Here is an 18,220-nt window from a genome sequence, read left to right on the forward strand (position 1 = left end):
TGTTTTTTTTTTCAAGGTGGTACTTAACCAAGACCAACATGCAAATTATCGATTAATTCATTAATCGATATTTGATACAGATTTAAATGGTCTTTCCTGCCAATACACTATGATGATTACTGTAGTATTTAACTAGGCTACATAAATCACAGTAGCATAAACTGATTTGTTGAACGGACCAGGTGATGGGCTGACTGGTCCTGTCTAACTTCTGTGTACTGGGTGCCATTGTGCAGGGTGTTAAGGCAGCCTTCCTCCACTGCAGTCCCTATGGTCCTGGACCCTCTGGCTGGTGGGGTGGGCTGCTTTCAGCTGGGGGGGACTCTATCAGCTGCTCCCACGAGAGGCATTTGACGCATTTGACACCAACAAGGTTTAACTTTAAAACCAGATTAAATCATGGTTTAAGTTTAAATTCTGTTGCACGTTAACTGTGTTTTAATCACATGAAGGTGTGTGTGTGTTTGTGTGTGTGTGTGTGACTGTAATCACATGAAGCTGGCTCTAGAGTCTGTGTGTGTGTGTGTGACTGACTTGACACATAGTTAGTTAGTAGCTGCATCCTGTGTCAGTCTGATTTAGCTGTGTCTCTGTTTATAAACATTTAAACGAGCGCCAGGTGGATTGTTTATGAAGTTAACGAGCTCTGGCCTGAGGATCAAAGAGGTTACCACGGCGATAGGGGCCCCCGCAGGCTGAGACAGACAGAAACGTGGAGAAAAAGAGCCATTTTCTGCCTCTGCACCGGTCTCACATTTAGGCTTAGGGTGAGAAAACGGTAACTCCTATCAGAACAAAACACAGATCAACGTTGCTCTAGGGACTTACTGAAAATTTCGGTACGATTTGGTGTTTCTACAGTAAATATTTTGGCGACGCTGGCAGTTTTAAAACATCAGGCCGTTCTGCTTCTCTCAGAAAATATTTGTATTGGACTCAATGAGGAGCAGAGACAGACGTGGCCGCACTTAGAGGCTCAGAGTTTAAATTCTGTAAGTCTCTCTGATATTTTGAGCAGATTAAGAGATCAAGGATGAGCTCGTCTACAAACGTGCCGGAAATTATGTGTGTAGAGTGTAAATTGTGGCCGTTTGGAGTTTGGATAGAGAAAAAATCTGGAGTTTTTCTGGCATCTCTCCCACTCTAACCGATGACGTCACACACTCTGACACGAACATTCCGTGCAATACACAACCATTATAATCTAATAATTTCTCCAAAAATGATCATGGTCATTGATCATGGATTGATCAAAAACTATATGACCTATCAAAACGTGGAGTAATACGACAATACACAAGACTTGTGTTAAAATTAAAAATTCTCCAAACTCGGATATATCATCTGGGGGTCCGAGGGGAGTCCAACGCAGAAGGTTTGGTTGAAATCGGGCCGGTGGTTTTGGAGAAAATGACCAAAAACCAAACAGGCGATTTTAAAAAGACGACAGGCGCGCGGCTTACGTTTTTTTTTTTTTTTTTGACCAAAAATTCAAATTTCTTCAAATTTCTCCAAACTCGGATATATCATCTGGGGGTCCGAGGGGAGTCCAACGCAGAAGGTTTGGTTGAAATCGGGCCGGTGGTTTTGGAGAAAATGACCAAAAACCAAACAGGCGATTTTAAAAAGACGACAGGCGCGCGGCTTACTTTTTTTTTTTTTTTGACCAAAAATGAAAAGTTCTCCAAACTCGGATATATCATCTGGGGGTCCGAGGGGAGTCCAACGCAGAAGGTTTGGTTGAAATCGGGCCGGTGGTTTTGGAGAAAATGACCAAAAACCAAACAGGCGATTTTAAAAAGACGACAGGCGCGCGGCTTACTTTTTTTTTTTTTGACCAAAAATTTAAATTTCTCCATACTAGGATATATCATCTGGGGGTCCGAGGGGAGTCCAACGCAGAAGGTTTGGTTGAAATCGGGCCGGTGGTTTTGGAGAAAATGACCAAAAACCAAACAGGCGATTTTAAAAAGACGACAGGCGCGCGGCTTACGTTTTTTTTTTTTTGACCAAAAATTAAAATTTCTTCAAATTTCTCCAAACTCGGATATATCATCTGGGGGTCCGAGGGGAGTCCAACGCAGAAGGTTTGGTTGAAATCGGGCCGGTGGTTTTGGAGAAAATGACCAAAAACCAAACAGGCGATTTTAAAAAGACGACAGGCGCGCAGCTTACGTTTTTTTTTTTTTGACCAAGAATTAAAATTTCTTCAAATTTCACCAAATTCGGATATATCATCTGGGGGTCCGAGGGGAGTCCAACGCAGAAGGTTTGGTTGAAAACGGGCCGGTGGTTTTGGAGAAAATGACCAAAAACCAAACAGGCGATTTTAAAAAGACGACAGGCGCGCGGCTTACGTTTTTTTTTTTTTTGACCAAAAATTAAAATTTCTTCAATTTCTCCAAACTCGGATATATCATCTGGGGGTCCGAGGGGAGTCCAACGCAGAAGGTTTGGTTGAAATCGGGCCGGTGGTTTTGGAGAAAATGACCAAAAACCAAACAGGCGATTTTAAAAAGACGACAGGCGCGCAGCTTACGTTTTTTTTTTTTTGACCAAGAATTAAAATTTCTTCAAATTTCACCAAATTCGGATATATCATCTGGGGGTCCGAGGGGAGTCCAACGCAGAAGGTTTGGTTGAAAACGGGCCGGTGGTTTTGGAGAAAATGACCAAAAACCAAACAGGCGATTTTAAAAAGACGACAGGCGCGCGGCTTACGTTTTTTTTTTTTTTGACCAAAAATTAAAATTTCTTCAATTTCTCCAAACTCGGATATATCATCTGGGGGTCCGAGGGGAGACCAACGCAGAAGGTTTGGTTGAAATCGGGCCGGTGGTTTTGGAGAAAATGACCAAAAACCAAACAGGCGATTTTAAAAAGACGACAGGCGCGCGGCTTACGTTTTTTTTTTTTTGACCAAAAATTAAAATTTCTCCAAACTCGGATATATCATCTGGGGGTCCGAGGGGAGTCCAACGCAGAAGGTTTGGTTGAAATCGGGCCGGTGGTTTTGGAGAAAATGACCAAAAACCAAACAGGCGATTTTAAAAAGACGACAGGCGCGCGGCTTACGTTTTTTTTTTTTTGACCAAAAATTAAAATTTCTCCAAACTCGGATATATCATCTGGGGGTCCGAGGGGAGTCCAACGCAGAAGGTTTGGTTGAAATCGGGCCGGTGGTTTTGGAGAAAATGACCAAAAACCAAACAGGCGATTTTAAAAAGACGACAGGCGCGCGGCTTACGTTTTTTTTTTTTTTGACCAAAAATTTAAATTTCTCCAAACTCAGATATATCATCTGGGGGTCCGAGGGGAGTCCAACGCAGAAGGTTTGGTTGAAATCGGGCCGGTGGTTTTGGAGAAAATGAACAAAAACCAAACAGGCGATTTTAAAAAGACGACAGGCGCGCGGCTTACGTTTTTTTTTTTTGACCAAAAATTAAAATTTCTCCAAACTCGGATATATCATCTGGGGGTCCGAGGGGAGTCCAACGCAGAAGGTTTGGTTGAAATCGGGCCGGTGGTTTTGGAGAAAATGACCAAAAACCAAACAGGCGATTTTAAAAAGACGACAGGCGCGCGGCTTACGTTTTTTTTTTTTGACCAAAAATTAAAATTTCTCCAAACTCGGATATATCATCTGGGGGTCCGAGGGGAGTCCAACGCAGAAGGTTTGGTTGAAAACGGGCCGGTGGTTTTGGAGAAAATGACCAAAAACCAAACAGGCGATTTTAAAAAGACGACAGGCGCGCGGCTTAGGTTTTTTTTTTTTTTGACCAAAAATTAAAATTTCTTCAAATTTCTCCAAACTCGGATATATCATCTGGGGGTCCGAGGGGAGTCCAACGCAGAAGGTTTGGTTGAAATCGGGCCGGTGGTTTTGGAGAAAATGACCAAAAACCAAACAGGTGATTTTAAAAAGACGACAGGCGCGCGGCTTACGTTTTTTTTTTTTTGACCAAAAATTAAAATTTCTTCAAATTTCTCCAAACTCGGATATATCATCTGGGGGTCCGAGGGGAGTCCAACGCAGAAGGTTTGGTTGAAATCGGGCCGGTGGTTTTGGAGAAAATGACCAAAAACCAAACAGGCGATTTTAAAAAGACGACAGGCACGCGGCTTACGTTTTTTTTTTTTTTGACCAAAAATTAAAATTTCTTCAAATTTCTCCAAACTCGGATATATCATCTGGGGGTCCGAGGGGAGTCCAACGCAGAAGGTTTGGTTGAAATCGGGCCGGTGGTTTTGGAGAAAATGACCAAAAACCAAACAGGCGATTTTAAAAAGACGACAGGCGCGCGGCTTACGTTTTTTTTTTTTTGACCAAAAATTAAAATTTCTCCAAACTTGGATATATCATCTGGGGGTCCGAGGGGAGACCAACGCAGAAGGATTGGTTGAAATCGGGCCGGTGGTTTTGGAGAAAATGACCAAAAACCAAACAGGCGATTTTAAAAAGACGACAGGCGCGCGGCTTACTTTTTTTTTTTTTTTGACCAAAAATTAAAATTTCTCCAAACTCGGATATATCATCTGGGGGTCCGAGGGGAGTCCAACGCAGAAGGTTTGGTTGAAATCGGGCCGGTGGTTTTGGAGAAAATGACCAAAAACCAAACAGGCGATTTTAAAAAGACGACAGGCGCGCGGCTTACGTTTTTTTTTTTTTGACCAAAAATTAAAATTTCTCCAAACTTGGATATATCATCTGGGGGTCCGAGGGGAGACCAACGCAGAAGGATTGGTTGAAATCGGGCCGGTGGTTTTGGAGAAAATGACCAAAAACCAAACAGGCGATTTTAAAAAGACGACAGGCGCGCGGCTTACGTTTTTTTTTTTTTGACCAAAAATTAAAATTTCTTCAAATTTCTCCAAACTCGGATATATCATCTGGGAGTCCGAGGGGAGTCCAACGCAGAAGGTTTGGTTGAAATCGGGCCGGTGGTTTTGGAGAAAATGACCAAAAACCAAACAGGCGATTTTAAAAAGACGACAGGCGCGCGGCTTACGTTTTTTTTTTTTGACCAAAAATTAAAATTTCTCCAAACTCGGATATATCATCTGGGGGTCCGAGGGGAGTCCAACGCAGAAGGTTTGGTTGAAAACGGGCCGGTGGTTTTGGAGAAAATGACCAAAAACCAAACAGGCGATTTTAAAAAGACGACAGGCGCGCGGCTTAGGTTTTTTTTTTTTTGACCAAAAATTAAAATTTCTTCAAATTTCTCCAAACTCGGATATATCATCTGGGGGTCCGAGGGGAGTCCAACGCAGAAGGTCTGGTTGAAATCGGGCCGGTGGTTTTGGAGAAAATGACCAAAAACCAAACAGGTGATTTTAAAAAGACGACAGGCGCGCGGCTTACGTTTTTTTTTTTTTGACCAAAAATTAAAATTTCTTCAAATTTCTCCAAACTCGGATATATCATCTGGGGGTCCGAGGGGAGTCCAACGCAGAAGGTTTGGTTGAAATCGGGCCGGTGGTTTTGGAGAAAATGACCAAAAACCAAACAGGCGATTTTAAAAAGACGACAGGCGCACGGCTTACGTTTTTTTTTTTTTGACCAAAAATTAAAATTTCTCCAAACTTGGATATATCATCTGGGGGTCCGAGGGGAGACCAACGCAGAAGGATTGGTTGAAATCGGGCCGGTGGTTTTGGAGAAAATGACCAAAAACCAAACAGGCGATTTTAAAAAGACGACAGGCGCGCGGCTTACTTTTTTTTTTTTTTGACCAAAAATTAAAATTTCTCCAAACTCGGATATATCATCTGGGGGTCCGAGGGGAGTCCAACGCAGAAGGTTTGGTTGAAAACGGGCCGGTGGTTTTGGAGAAAATGACCAAAAACCAAACAGGTGATTTTAAAAAGACGACAGGCGCGCGGCTTACGTTTTTTTTTTTTGACCAAAAATTAAATTTCTTCAAATTTCTCCAAACTCGGATATATCATCTGGGGGTCCGAGGGGAGTCCAACGCAGAAGGTTTGGTTGAAATCGGGCCGGTGGTTTTGGAGAAAATGACCAAAAACCAAACAGGCGATTTTAAAAAGACGACAGGCGCGCGGCTTACTTTTTTTTTTTTTTTGACCAAAAATGAAAAGTTCTCCAAACTCGGATATATCATCTGGGGGTCCGAGGGGAGTCCAACGCAGAAGGTTTGGTTGAAATCGGGCCGGTGGTTTTGGAGAAAATGACCAAAAACCAAACAGGCGATTTTAAAAAGACGACAGGCGCGCGGCTTACTTTTTTTTTTTTTGACCAAAAATTTAAATTTCTCCATACTAGGATATATCATCTGGGGGTCCGAGGGGAGTCCAACGCAGAAGGTTTGGTTGAAATCGGGCCGGTGGTTTTGGAGAAAATGACCAAAAACCAAACAGGCGATTTTAAAAAGACGACAGGCGCGCGGCTTACGTTTTTTTTTTTTTGACCAAAAATTAAAATTTCTTCAAATTTCTCCAAACTCGGATATATCATCTGGGGGTCCGAGGGGAGTCCAACGCAGAAGGTTTGGTTGAAATCGGGCCGGTGGTTTTGGAGAAAATGACCAAAAACCAAACAGGCGATTTTAAAAAGACGACAGGCGCGCAGCTTACGTTTTTTTTTTTTTGACCAAGAATTAAAATTTCTTCAAATTTCACCAAATTCGGATATATCATCTGGGGGTCCGAGGGAGTCCAACGCAGAAGGTTTGGTTGAAAACGGGCCGGTGGTTTTGGAGAAAATGACCAAAAACCAAACAGGCGATTTTAAAAAGACGACAGGCGCGCGGCTTACGTTTTTTTTTTTTTTGACCAAAAATTAAAATTTCTTCAATTTCTCCAAACTCGGATATATCATCTGGGGGTCCGAGGGGAGTCCAACGCAGAAGGTTTGGTTGAAATCGGGCCGGTGGTTTTGGAGAAAATGACCAAAAACCAAACAGGCGATTTTAAAAAGACGACAGGCGCGCAGCTTACGTTTTTTTTTTTTTGACCAAGAATTAAAATTTCTTCAAATTTCACCAAATTCGGATATATCATCTGGGGGTCCGAGGGGAGTCCAACGCAGAAGGTTTGGTTGAAAACGGGCCGGTGGTTTTGGAGAAAATGACCAAAAACCAAACAGGCGATTTTAAAAAGACGACAGGCGCGCGGCTTACGTTTTTTTTTTTTTTGACCAAAAATTAAAATTTCTTCAATTTCTCCAAACTCGGATATATCATCTGGGGGTCCGAGGGGAGACCAACGCAGAAGGTTTGGTTGAAATCGGGCCGGTGGTTTTGGAGAAAATGACCAAAAACCAAACAGGCGATTTTAAAAAGACGACAGGCGCGCGGCTTACGTTTTTTTTTTTTTGACCAAAAATTAAAATTTCTCCAAACTCGGATATATCATCTGGGGGTCCGAGGGGAGTCCAACGCAGAAGGTTTGGTTGAAATCGGGCCGGTGGTTTTGGAGAAAATGACCAAAAACCAAACAGGCGATTTTAAAAAGACGACAGGCGCGCGGCTTACGTTTTTTTTTTTTTGACCAAAAATTAAAATTTCTCCAAACTCGGATATATCATCTGGGGGTCCGAGGGGAGTCCAACGCAGAAGGTTTGGTTGAAATCGGGCCGGTGGTTTTGGAGAAAATGACCAAAAACCAAACAGGCGATTTTAAAAAGACGACAGGCGCGCGGCTTACGTTTTTTTTTTTTTTGACCAAAAATTTAAATTTCTCCAAACTCAGATATATCATCTGGGGGTCCGAGGGGAGTCCAACGCAGAAGGTTTGGTTGAAATCGGGCCGGTGGTTTTGGAGAAAATGAACAAAAACCAAACAGGCGATTTTAAAAAGACGACAGGCGCGCGGCTTACGTTTTTTTTTTTTGACCAAAAATTAAAATTTCTCCAAACTCGGATATATCATCTGGGGGTCCGAGGGGAGTCCAACGCAGAAGGTTTGGTTGAAATCGGGCCGGTGGTTTTGGAGAAAATGACCAAAAACCAAACAGGCGATTTTAAAAAGACGACAGGCGCGCGGCTTACGTTTTTTTTTTTTGACCAAAAATTAAAATTTCTCCAAACTCGGATATATCATCTGGGGGTCCGAGGGGAGTCCAACGCAGAAGGTTTGGTTGAAAACGGGCCGGTGGTTTTGGAGAAAATGACCAAAAACCAAACAGGCGATTTTAAAAAGACGACAGGCGCGCGGCTTAGGTTTTTTTTTTTTTGACCAAAAATTAAAATTTCTTCAAATTTCTCCAAACTCGGATATATCATCTGGGGGTCCGAGGGGAGTCCAACGCAGAAGGTTTGGTTGAAATCGGGCCGGTGGTTTTGGAGAAAATGACCAAAAACCAAACAGGTGATTTTAAAAAGACGACAGGCGCGCGGCTTACGTTTTTTTTTTTTTGACCAAAAATTAAAATTTCTTCAAATTTCTCCAAACTCGGATATATCATCTGGGGGTCCGAGGGGAGTCCAACGCAGAAGGTTTGGTTGAAATCGGGCCGGTGGTTTTGGAGAAAATGACCAAAAACCAAACAGGCGATTTTAAAAAGACGACAGGCACGCGGCTTACGTTTTTTTTTTTTTTGACCAAAAATTAAAATTTCTTCAAATTTCTCCAAACTCGGATATATCATCTGGGGGTCCGAGGGGAGTCCAACGCAGAAGGTTTGGTTGAAATCGGGCCGGTGGTTTTGGAGAAAATGACCAAAAACCAAACAGGCGATTTTAAAAAGACGACAGGCGCGCGGCTTACGTTTTTTTTTTTTTGACCAAAAATTAAAATTTCTCCAAACTTGGATATATCATCTGGGGGTCCGAGGGGAGACCAACGCAGAAGGATTGGTTGAAATCGGGCCGGTGGTTTTGGAGAAAATGACCAAAAACCAAACAGGCGATTTTAAAAAGACGACAGGCGCGCGGCTTACTTTTTTTTTTTTTTTGACCAAAAATTAAAATTTCTCCAAACTCGGATATATCATCTGGGGGTCCGAGGGGAGTCCAACGCAGAAGGTTTGGTTGAAATCGGGCCGGTGGTTTTGGAGAAAATGACCAAAAACCAAACAGGCGATTTTAAAAAGACGACAGGCGCGCGGCTTACGTTTTTTTTTTTTTGACCAAAAATTAAAATTTCTCCAAACTTGGATATATCATCTGGGGGTCCGAGGGGAGACCAACGCAGAAGGATTGGTTGAAATCGGGCCGGTGGTTTTGGAGAAAATGACCAAAAACCAAACAGGCGATTTTAAAAAGACGACAGGCGCGCGGCTTACGTTTTTTTTTTTTTGACCAAAAATTAAAATTTCTTCAAATTTCTCCAAACTCGGATATATCATCTGGGAGTCCGAGGGGAGTCCAACGCAGAAGGTTTGGTTGAAATCGGGCCGGTGGTTTTGGAGAAAATGACCAAAAACCAAACAGGCGATTTTAAAAAGACGACAGGCGCGCGGCTTACGTTTTTTTTTTTTGACCAAAAATTAAAATTTCTCCAAACTCGGATATATCATCTGGGGGTCCGAGGGGAGTCCAACGCAGAAGGTTTGGTTGAAAACGGGCCGGTGGTTTTGGAGAAAATGACCAAAAACCAAACAGGCGATTTTAAAAAGACGACAGGCGCGCGGCTTAGGTTTTTTTTTTTTTGACCAAAAATTAAAATTTCTTCAAATTTCTCCAAACTCGGATATATCATCTGGGGGTCCGAGGGGAGTCCAACGCAGAAGGTCTGGTTGAAATCGGGCCGGTGGTTTTGGAGAAAATGACCAAAAACCAAACAGGTGATTTTAAAAAGACGACAGGCGCGCGGCTTACGTTTTTTTTTTTTTGACCAAAAATTAAAATTTCTTCAAATTTCTCCAAACTCGGATATATCATCTGGGGGTCCGAGGGGAGTCCAACGCAGAAGGTTTGGTTGAAATCGGGCCGGTGGTTTTGGAGAAAATGACCAAAAACCAAACAGGCGATTTTAAAAAGACGACAGGCGCACGGCTTACGTTTTTTTTTTTTTTGACCAAAAATTAAAATTTCTCCAAACTTGGATATATCATCTGGGGGTCCGAGGGGAGACCAACGCAGAAGGATTGGTTGAAATCGGGCCGGTGGTTTTGGAGAAAATGACCAAAAACCAAACAGGCGATTTTAAAAAGACGACAGGCGCGCGGCTTACTTTTTTTTTTTTTTGACCAAAAATTAAAATTTCTCCAAACTCGGATATATCATCTGGGGGTCCGAGGGGAGTCCAACGCAGAAGGTTTGGTTGAAAACGGGCCGGTGGTTTTGGAGAAAATGACCAAAAACCAAACAGGTGATTTTAAAAAGACGACAGGCGCGCGGCTTACGTTTTTTTTTTTTGACCAAAAATTTAAATTTCTTCAAATTTCTCCAAACTCGGATATATCATCTGGGGGTCCGAGGGGAGTCCAACGCAGAAGGTTTGGTTGAAATCGGGCCGGTGGTTTTGGAGAAAATGACCAAAAACCAAACAGGCGATTTTAAAAAGACGACAGGCGCCCGGCTTACGTTTTTTTTTTTTTGACCAAAAATTAAAATTTCTTCAAATTTCTCCAAACTCGGATATATCATCTGGGGGTCCGAGGGGAGTCCAACGCAGAAGGTTTGGTTGAAATCGGGCCGGTGGTTTTGGAGAAAATGACCAAAAACCAAACAGGCGATTTTAAAAAGACGACAGGCGCGCGGCTTACGTTTTTTTTTTTTTGACCAAAAATTAAAATTTCTTCAAATGTCTCCAAACTCGGATATATCATCTGGGGGTCCGAGGGGAGTCCAACGCAGAAGGTTTGGTTGAAAACGGGCCGGTGGTTTTGGAGAAAATTACCAAAAACCAAACAGGCGATTTTAAAAAGACGACAGGCGCGAGGCTTACGTTTTTTTTTTTTTGACCAAAAATTAAAATTTCTTCAAATATCTCCAAACTCAGATATATCATCTGGGGGTCCGAGGGGAGTCCAACGCAGAAGGTTTGGTTGAAATCGGGCCGGTGGTTTTGGAGAAAATGACCAAAAACCAAACAGGCGATTTTAAAAAGACGACAGGCTTACGTTTTTTTTTTTTTGACCAAAAATTTAAATTTCTCCAAACTCGGATATATCATCTGGGGGTCCGAGGGGAGTCCAACGCAGAAGGTTTGGTTGAAATCGGGCCGGTGGTTTTGGAGAAAATGACCAAAAACCAAACAGGTGATTTTAACGAGCGGCCAGGCTGCACCTGCACTGTTCTATTTATAGACTTTGATAACGAGCTGGCCCCAACAGCTGGCCACTGCACACAGAGCAGAGCAGAGCAGAGAGATTTGTGCTCTGAGCAGCTTCCGAAAACAGCCCAGAAAAAGAGAACCGTACCTCTTATCAGAATGTGGCCATGACTACTGGGGCAAGGAGACCTTCCTGAGCACATTGATGTGCATTAAATGTTTGTAGGGCAAAAACTTTTCTCAGGGTCACAAGGTAGAAAAGGGGGGCATTTCTGTTTTTCTAAAAAAATCAGCTCCTACTTTTATATTGAAGTGGATGAGCCACTGGAGCGGGTCTAGCTGCACAATTAGGCTCATAGAGACAATTCTGTAAGTCTGTCTGCTGTTTTGAACACATCAAATGAGACACGACAAGTGTGGCTACAAACCAGTGAGGAAATCATGTGTCTAGAGTTTAATTTGTGGCCGTGCTGGCAATTTATCCAGAAAAAATCCTGAATGTTTTTTCGATCCCTCTCACTCTAGCGATGATGTCACTCACTCTAAGCCCTGCTCGTTAGACGCAACACACACCCATTATAAAGCTGGATTTTGTCAAAAAACTTAATGATTTTAAAGCGGCCAAATATCAGAAACTGTTGAAGATATCAATAAGCTGAGTCACAGAGGAATACTTAAAAAGTTTGTCTACAGCTCAGAATTTGAATGAAGTCTCTAGCTGAAAGTATGTGGACACTTTAAAGGCTGAAAGAAGTAAGAAGATTTGAAGAGTTTCAAGACTGTTCCAATGCATTCTCTATGGGGAAAAAAAAATCAGAAATAGTTGAATATTGCAAAAAGTATGAATAGTTGAAAAGAGAAAAGACATAGCACACCTGTCCCGAAAAGGCTGAACATTTTGATATTTGAATTGTTGAAATAGCACAAAGTATGAAGGACTAGTTACATGACGAAGAAAGGCAGAAAATGGCCGAACCGAATAACTAGGAAAAAATCCACACAATAACAGTAGTGCCCGGGCTTTGCCCGGGCACTGGTCCCTGCAGCTATTTCATAGCTGTTGGGACCAGTGCCCGGTGCGATTGCCCGTGGCCCTAATAATTTGTTTGTGTGACTTCGTGTGTGTGTTACTTTGTGTGACTTCAGTATAGCTTCATTGTCTTTTCCCTTTGTTTACAGTGTTTTTGCTTAAATCAATCATCACAGTTTAACACCACGTGTGTCAGCTGATTGCTCAGTTGCATCTATTGGCTGATGACGTGACTGGATAAGATTGTTGCTGAATGGGCAGAAGCTGCGTCATTTTCTGAAGGAAATCTTTTTGCTGTTTTGCACAAATAGGAAATTACATTTGGTTTCCTTCCACTAGCCACTATGTATCTACTTTGTGCTCAACATGTTTCTTCCAAAGGTTTGATTTGTCTCCATATTTTGAGCACTTTCTCAAGCTGTCGCCACAGTCATCTCTAATGCGGTCTAATGTTTTCCAGCTGTGAGATGCTCATACATCAAGAGTCCAATTAAAACTCCAGTGGCTTTGAAATACTTCAGTTTCCCTTTGTCAATCTGACTTTGGGATAAACTCAAAACCTTACTGCAAAAAGTATGTATTGATTATTGGTTCCAAAGAGGAAATAGTGAGAGCAACTTGATCAACACGAAAGAAATATAGGAGAAAAACTACAACAGTAGCATATAGTACAAATCCAGTATGGTACAATGAGAGGACAATGTCCATTTTTGTAACAGTATTTTAAGGGCATCCAAGTTCTGTGTTAAACATCTGATGTAGTTGTCAAGAAGGAAATTACCATGGCAAATTGCATCTCAGGGGTGTTTCAGCTGCAATTAGAGGGATTATAATAGAGGTTGGTCTGATATGAAATTAATTCCGGACCGGACCTTTCCGAGGATCCCTCGAGTGCAGCATGAGGAAGATTAAACGCTTGAAATGTTATAAATGGTTTGAGGATGTTTTCTTGCTCATGTTAACAGTAAGGTGATAAACTGGTAAAGAAGTACGGGAGCAAAGAAAGGTCAAATTGTTGTTGTGTTTCACTGGAGGGAGGGAAAGTGTGACATTAAAATATTGTTCTGGTAGGTTGTTATACGTCCCAAAACCTACAGATGATAAAATTCATTTCATATCACTGATTACCTATCAGTAAAAATAAAATAATGAGGTATTATCTCCTCAGTCCTTAGTTTCCTTTGCAAGTGTTTATTCTGTACCAGTTCACAGAGCAGTGTAAACACACAGGACACAGTGTCCGAGTGTGTTTGTATTGTTGTGCACACAGCAGAAATATTCACAGGTGCCACCTGTGAGCATATTCACTTTAAAAGCTACAATTTACCCCATCTTTTTTCCCTTTCATTTGAAGCTGAGGATTCAAACCAGATGCAAAGTCCTGTTTTAATGTGAAATGCATTTTAACTTTAGCTGTACTTTAAGAGCAGAGAGACAGAGGTGTGAGGTCTGTGCAGAGTGAGCTGGTAGTATCTGTCACGTTGGCATGTAAAGTTTACATGACGCCTGACCTAATCTCTGCTCTGCTGTGTGTGTGCGTGGGGCCCCCCCACCGGTATGTTATTGTCTGACCATACAGACATGGTGAACTTTAATCCTCACAACTCAACTAACAATACCATGAATGGTATTTCTGGTATTTTTCAAAAGCCTGCCAGGCTGGTGCAAAGGAATAAGTCCATAGGGGAACAGAGTAAAAAATAATCTAAAGTGGTGAAAATGATAAATAGAAATTACTTTTAAAATTCGATTTTAAAAGTTTAAAAGAAAAAACTTTTGTTAAAATTTCTCCAAACCTGTTGCATATTTTATGTCCAAAGATAGTTAATACTTTACAAAAATGATGCTAAATTATAAATAAACAAGCTTAAATTGAAACATTGTGACAAAAACATGAGCACTGTTCACTGAAAGTGTCAGTTAACCTTTCTGCCTTTCCTTTGTACCATATCCTCTTAAATCTGAGGGGGATCACTGCTCTGGCTGCAGCTGTGGCTGAGAGAAATGCTGCTCATAATGATAAAGACTGACATTTCAAAAATAAAGGTGCCTCAGCCATGCAATTTTCACATCAGAAACATAATTCACACAACTCTTAATGCACTTATCCGCACAGTTAATGTATTTCCCATTAACACAAGCTTACCTGTGCAAAGGCCTCCAATGCAAAAACAATCACAAACCTTGTTCACATGTGTAGAAACCTGCAGGGTCAGTCAATCACGTCAATGAATTCAACCTTTTCACCAGAGCTTTGAACGTTTTGATATTTTCAGCTTTTTTTTTTTGCCTTTATTTGATAGTGATGACAGTAGAGATAGACAGGAGAATGGGGAGGCAGAGAGAGGGGGAATGACATACAGGAAACGTCCGCCCGACGCGGGACTCGAACCGGGGACTGTAGCCTCTACATGGGGCGGCCGCTCTACCCACTGCGCCACACACCGCCCCTCGTTTTGATATTTTCATAAAAACCTGATAGACTTTAGAAAAAGAGCTGAAAAAATATAGAATGAATGTGTCTTTTAAGATTTAATGTGATTTGATCAAATACTGTCCGATACAATGAGAAATGTTAGGGAAAGATGAACTGCTTGTGAGAATAACATTAAGAGCTGATGTATGAATAGCATAAGTAATAGAGGAAAAAATATAATAGGCTATTGTAAAGGTAGTGACTATTGAGGTGTGTTTAAGGGTTGCTCAAGGTTTACAGGGTATCTGCTGTCCCCTCCTGGTCAGCAATTGTAAATACAAACTGAAATGGTTTCCTGTAACCGAGGCACGAGCTATTAAGGCCTACAGATTCACTTCCCTCTGGTCCTGGATGTTTTGTGTATTGACCAGTAGGTGTCAGCAAAGCTCCATCATGTCGAGGGTCCACACTGGGTCCATCGTGTGCCTCGGTTTGTGTCAGCAGCCAGTGTTGCCAGGTCTGTTTACTGTCAGATACTTTGGTTTTTCTCAGTGTTGCTTCAGCTGCCTTTAGTTGGTTTCCTTGGACATGTTTCACACTTATTAATTGTTTTAAGTTGACTTATTATAATCTGGTAGCCTATCTGGTAAAGCAGAAGTAAGTGGAATGTTTGTGTTAATATAAGTCTTAAATAGTTATCTCCCGGCAGCAATCACTTACATAGAGTGTTTGGTCTGAAACACGGGTCTGTCAGTCACTCTGCTCTGCTGTAAGCCGAGGAGAAAACTTTCCTTGTATCCTACAGCCTTTATCCAATGAGGAGAGAGAATGGCATAAAGGGGCGGTCCTCTCTGTGTGTGCAGCCAAGGGATGCGCGTGCATGTGGTGACATAGGGACGAGGGCGGGGACTGCTAACTCCATCCGCTGACAGGAAGTTAGCCAAAACGACCGGATCGCTTACTTCTGCTTTAATTTATAGTATAGGCTAATGCATCAGCATCACTAAGACTGTCCATCACACTATGTCCTTTTTCCCTACTGCCTAGACTGCACAAGCACAAACAGAGGGTATTGTTGAGATATACAAATAATTATTTGTGTATGTAAATTAAATTACATGAATAAATCCAGGCTTGTTAGCACATGAAATACATTTTCATTTAATCTACCCCAACATAAAACATAGTAGGCTAGTCTTTAGGCCTACTTCAAACACATTTTCAAATGTGCACCTGGTCATTTATGATAACATTTTTTCTACAGTAAAACAAGCTGATTGGGTTAATTAAAGTTTATGCCTGACCATTAATCTAGTTTAATTCCACATTTAAAAAGAGGGGTAAGACGAGTTTGTGACCTTTTTCCTCTTCCAAATAAATCATCTCGCGATATCTGGCAACCCGGGCAGCAGCCAGTCTATCAGCCCGTCAAAACACAGACTGAAGCTCCGTGTGTCTCCCGCGGAAATGTTCAAAACAGAACTACTAAAAGCTTTGGTCAACGAGAGACTGAAGGCAGCCGCTGAGGAAATATTCAGTTTATTTGAAAGAACTATTAAAGACTACGAGGAGGAAGTTTTCCGCTCAAAGCAGCAGCAGCAGCAGCAGCACATCGACCATCAGCACCGACCGGCCGGGTGGAAAGGTAACAGCAGACCGGGTTAACTTTAACCTTCACTGCACCGAGCCACAGAGCCCGGACACATTAACCTTGTTGTTAATGTGTAACAAATATACAACAAGCTGCTGCTGTGTCGAGGCCACTCCTAAAACACTGGAGCCCCGGACACAGGAGATAGAAAGTAGCGCCATTTTGCATCCCCGAGCAGCGGAGCAGGGGGAGGGGATGCGAAATGGCTGTAGCCTACAGAGTCACATTAATGAACAGGAAGGGCAAAAGCAGACTACAGCTCGTTTTGATCTTCCTATCTTCACCATTAGAATCATTCTTCATATTATAAATAATATGAAAATATGAAGAATGATTTAGATTATGATTATTCCTCATGTTGGCAAATGTGCCTGTTCTACAGAGAGAGAAATGTAAAAGCTTCTTAACTTCACTTTGTTGTTCAAATGGAGTTTGGAGTGTGATGTGAATTTTCACATATGACAAAATCTAATTTATAATGTCAGGTGTATTTAACTTGTTGTTACCACTGGCTATGGATATGCAGTCTATAATGTGGAGTTTTTATTCCATCTTTTTAATATTTTTTATGGTTATAAACGTGTATAAATACAGAGGCACTTTTAACACCTTTATCCTTCATCTTTTCAATTCGTATCAGGACAATATTGCTGTGAGTGCTGCAACAACGCTGCAGTACATTTCAGATATTATTGCAGCTGTCAATTGATCAGCATTGTGTTTGTGTACTCTTTCATTTCAAGAATGAGCAGCTCTCATAATAACATGACCACCATCGCACCTGCTGTTGCCTTGTCAAAAAAAATAAAGACTATTTACACTTTGTCTAGCTTTGCTTTCAGAATGTGTTTTGATCAGCCTAAAGCCTATTATATTTTTCTCTTTTGCTTTACCGTGCAGCCCCTGTGCGGCTCTCTGTCCAGGATGAGGACGTGCCCTCTGAGCAGGAGGCCTGTGGGAAGAAGACTGACCTGGGTGAGGATGAACAGGTGCCGCTGCGTATTAAAGAGGAGCAGGAGGACGAGCTGTGGACAAGTCAGGCAGGTGAAAAGCAGGAGGCGGCGGGTGACACCAAAGAGACTATGTTCAATATAATTTACGTGCAGAGAAGCGATGAAGACGGAGGACAGTCGCCACATCAAAGTCAAGACGCTGGAGATGATGGAGAGCCTTTGCCCAGCAGCTCATCTGAGCAGCTGAGAGCAGAAAATGACGGAGAAGGTGCATCAGAGCCGACCAGTGACTGTCAGATGAGTGGAGACAGTGATGATGAAGGGAGACCTCACACTGGTATTAAGAAACCACAGCAAGCCGGTGAGACCATAGACAGACCGTACACCTGCAGCATTTGCAACAAGAATTTCAGGATAAAATCCATCCTGACTCGCCACATGAAAACACACACAGGAGAGAAGCCTTACAGCTGCAGCGTCTGTGGCAAAAGCTTCATCCAGCGCTCCTATCTGCAGACTCACATGAACTCTCACTCTGGACAGAAACCGTACACGTGCAACTTCTGCGGCAGAGGATTCACGCAGGTCGGAAACATGAACGCTCACATGCGAATCCACACGGGCGAGAAACCTCATAGCTGCGCCGACTGTGGTAAGAGTTTTAGAGAGAAAGCAGACCTGCTCAAGCACACAATAATACACACTGGCGAGAAACCGTACAGTTGCACTGTGTGTAACATGAAATTCAGCGCTCAGTCCAATCTAACGCGCCACATGAAGACTCATTCAGGAGAGAGGCCTTACAGTTGTGCTGCTTGTGGGAAAAGATTCATTCGGCGATCTCATTTAATCATTCATATGAAGACTCATGCAGGAGAAAACTCATGAAACATTGTACCTGCTCTGTTGTAGTTGATCATTTTCTGTGTAGAACAGCACATAAAATAATTTCTCAGTGTTACAGTGAACAAGAACTGGCATTAGAGGAGTAA

At 42.2% G+C, this 18,220-nt stretch overlaps 1 protein-coding gene across 1 annotated transcript; it reads left to right on the forward strand.

The window, feature by feature from the left end:
* Positions 1-16,033: 16,033 nt before the first annotated feature.
* On the forward strand, positions 16,034-18,178 carry LOC146989747 (uncharacterized). The gene is made up of 2 exons (XM_085773105.1): positions 16,034-16,269; positions 17,176-18,178. Exons 1-2 carry the CDS (start codon positions 16,092-16,094, stop codon positions 18,114-18,116), a joined length of 1,119 nt encoding a protein of 372 aa, XP_085629231.1. The 5' UTR covers positions 16,034-16,091; the 3' UTR covers positions 18,117-18,178.
* The last annotated feature ends 42 nt before the right edge of the window (positions 18,179-18,220 follow it).

The sequence above is a fragment of the Trachurus japonicus genome, chromosome 3, assembly GCF_045865225.1.
Source record: "Trachurus japonicus isolate A0001 chromosome 3, Traja_1.0".
In the NCBI taxonomy this organism is placed as follows: Eukaryota; Metazoa; Chordata; class Actinopteri; order Carangiformes; family Carangidae; genus Trachurus; species Trachurus japonicus.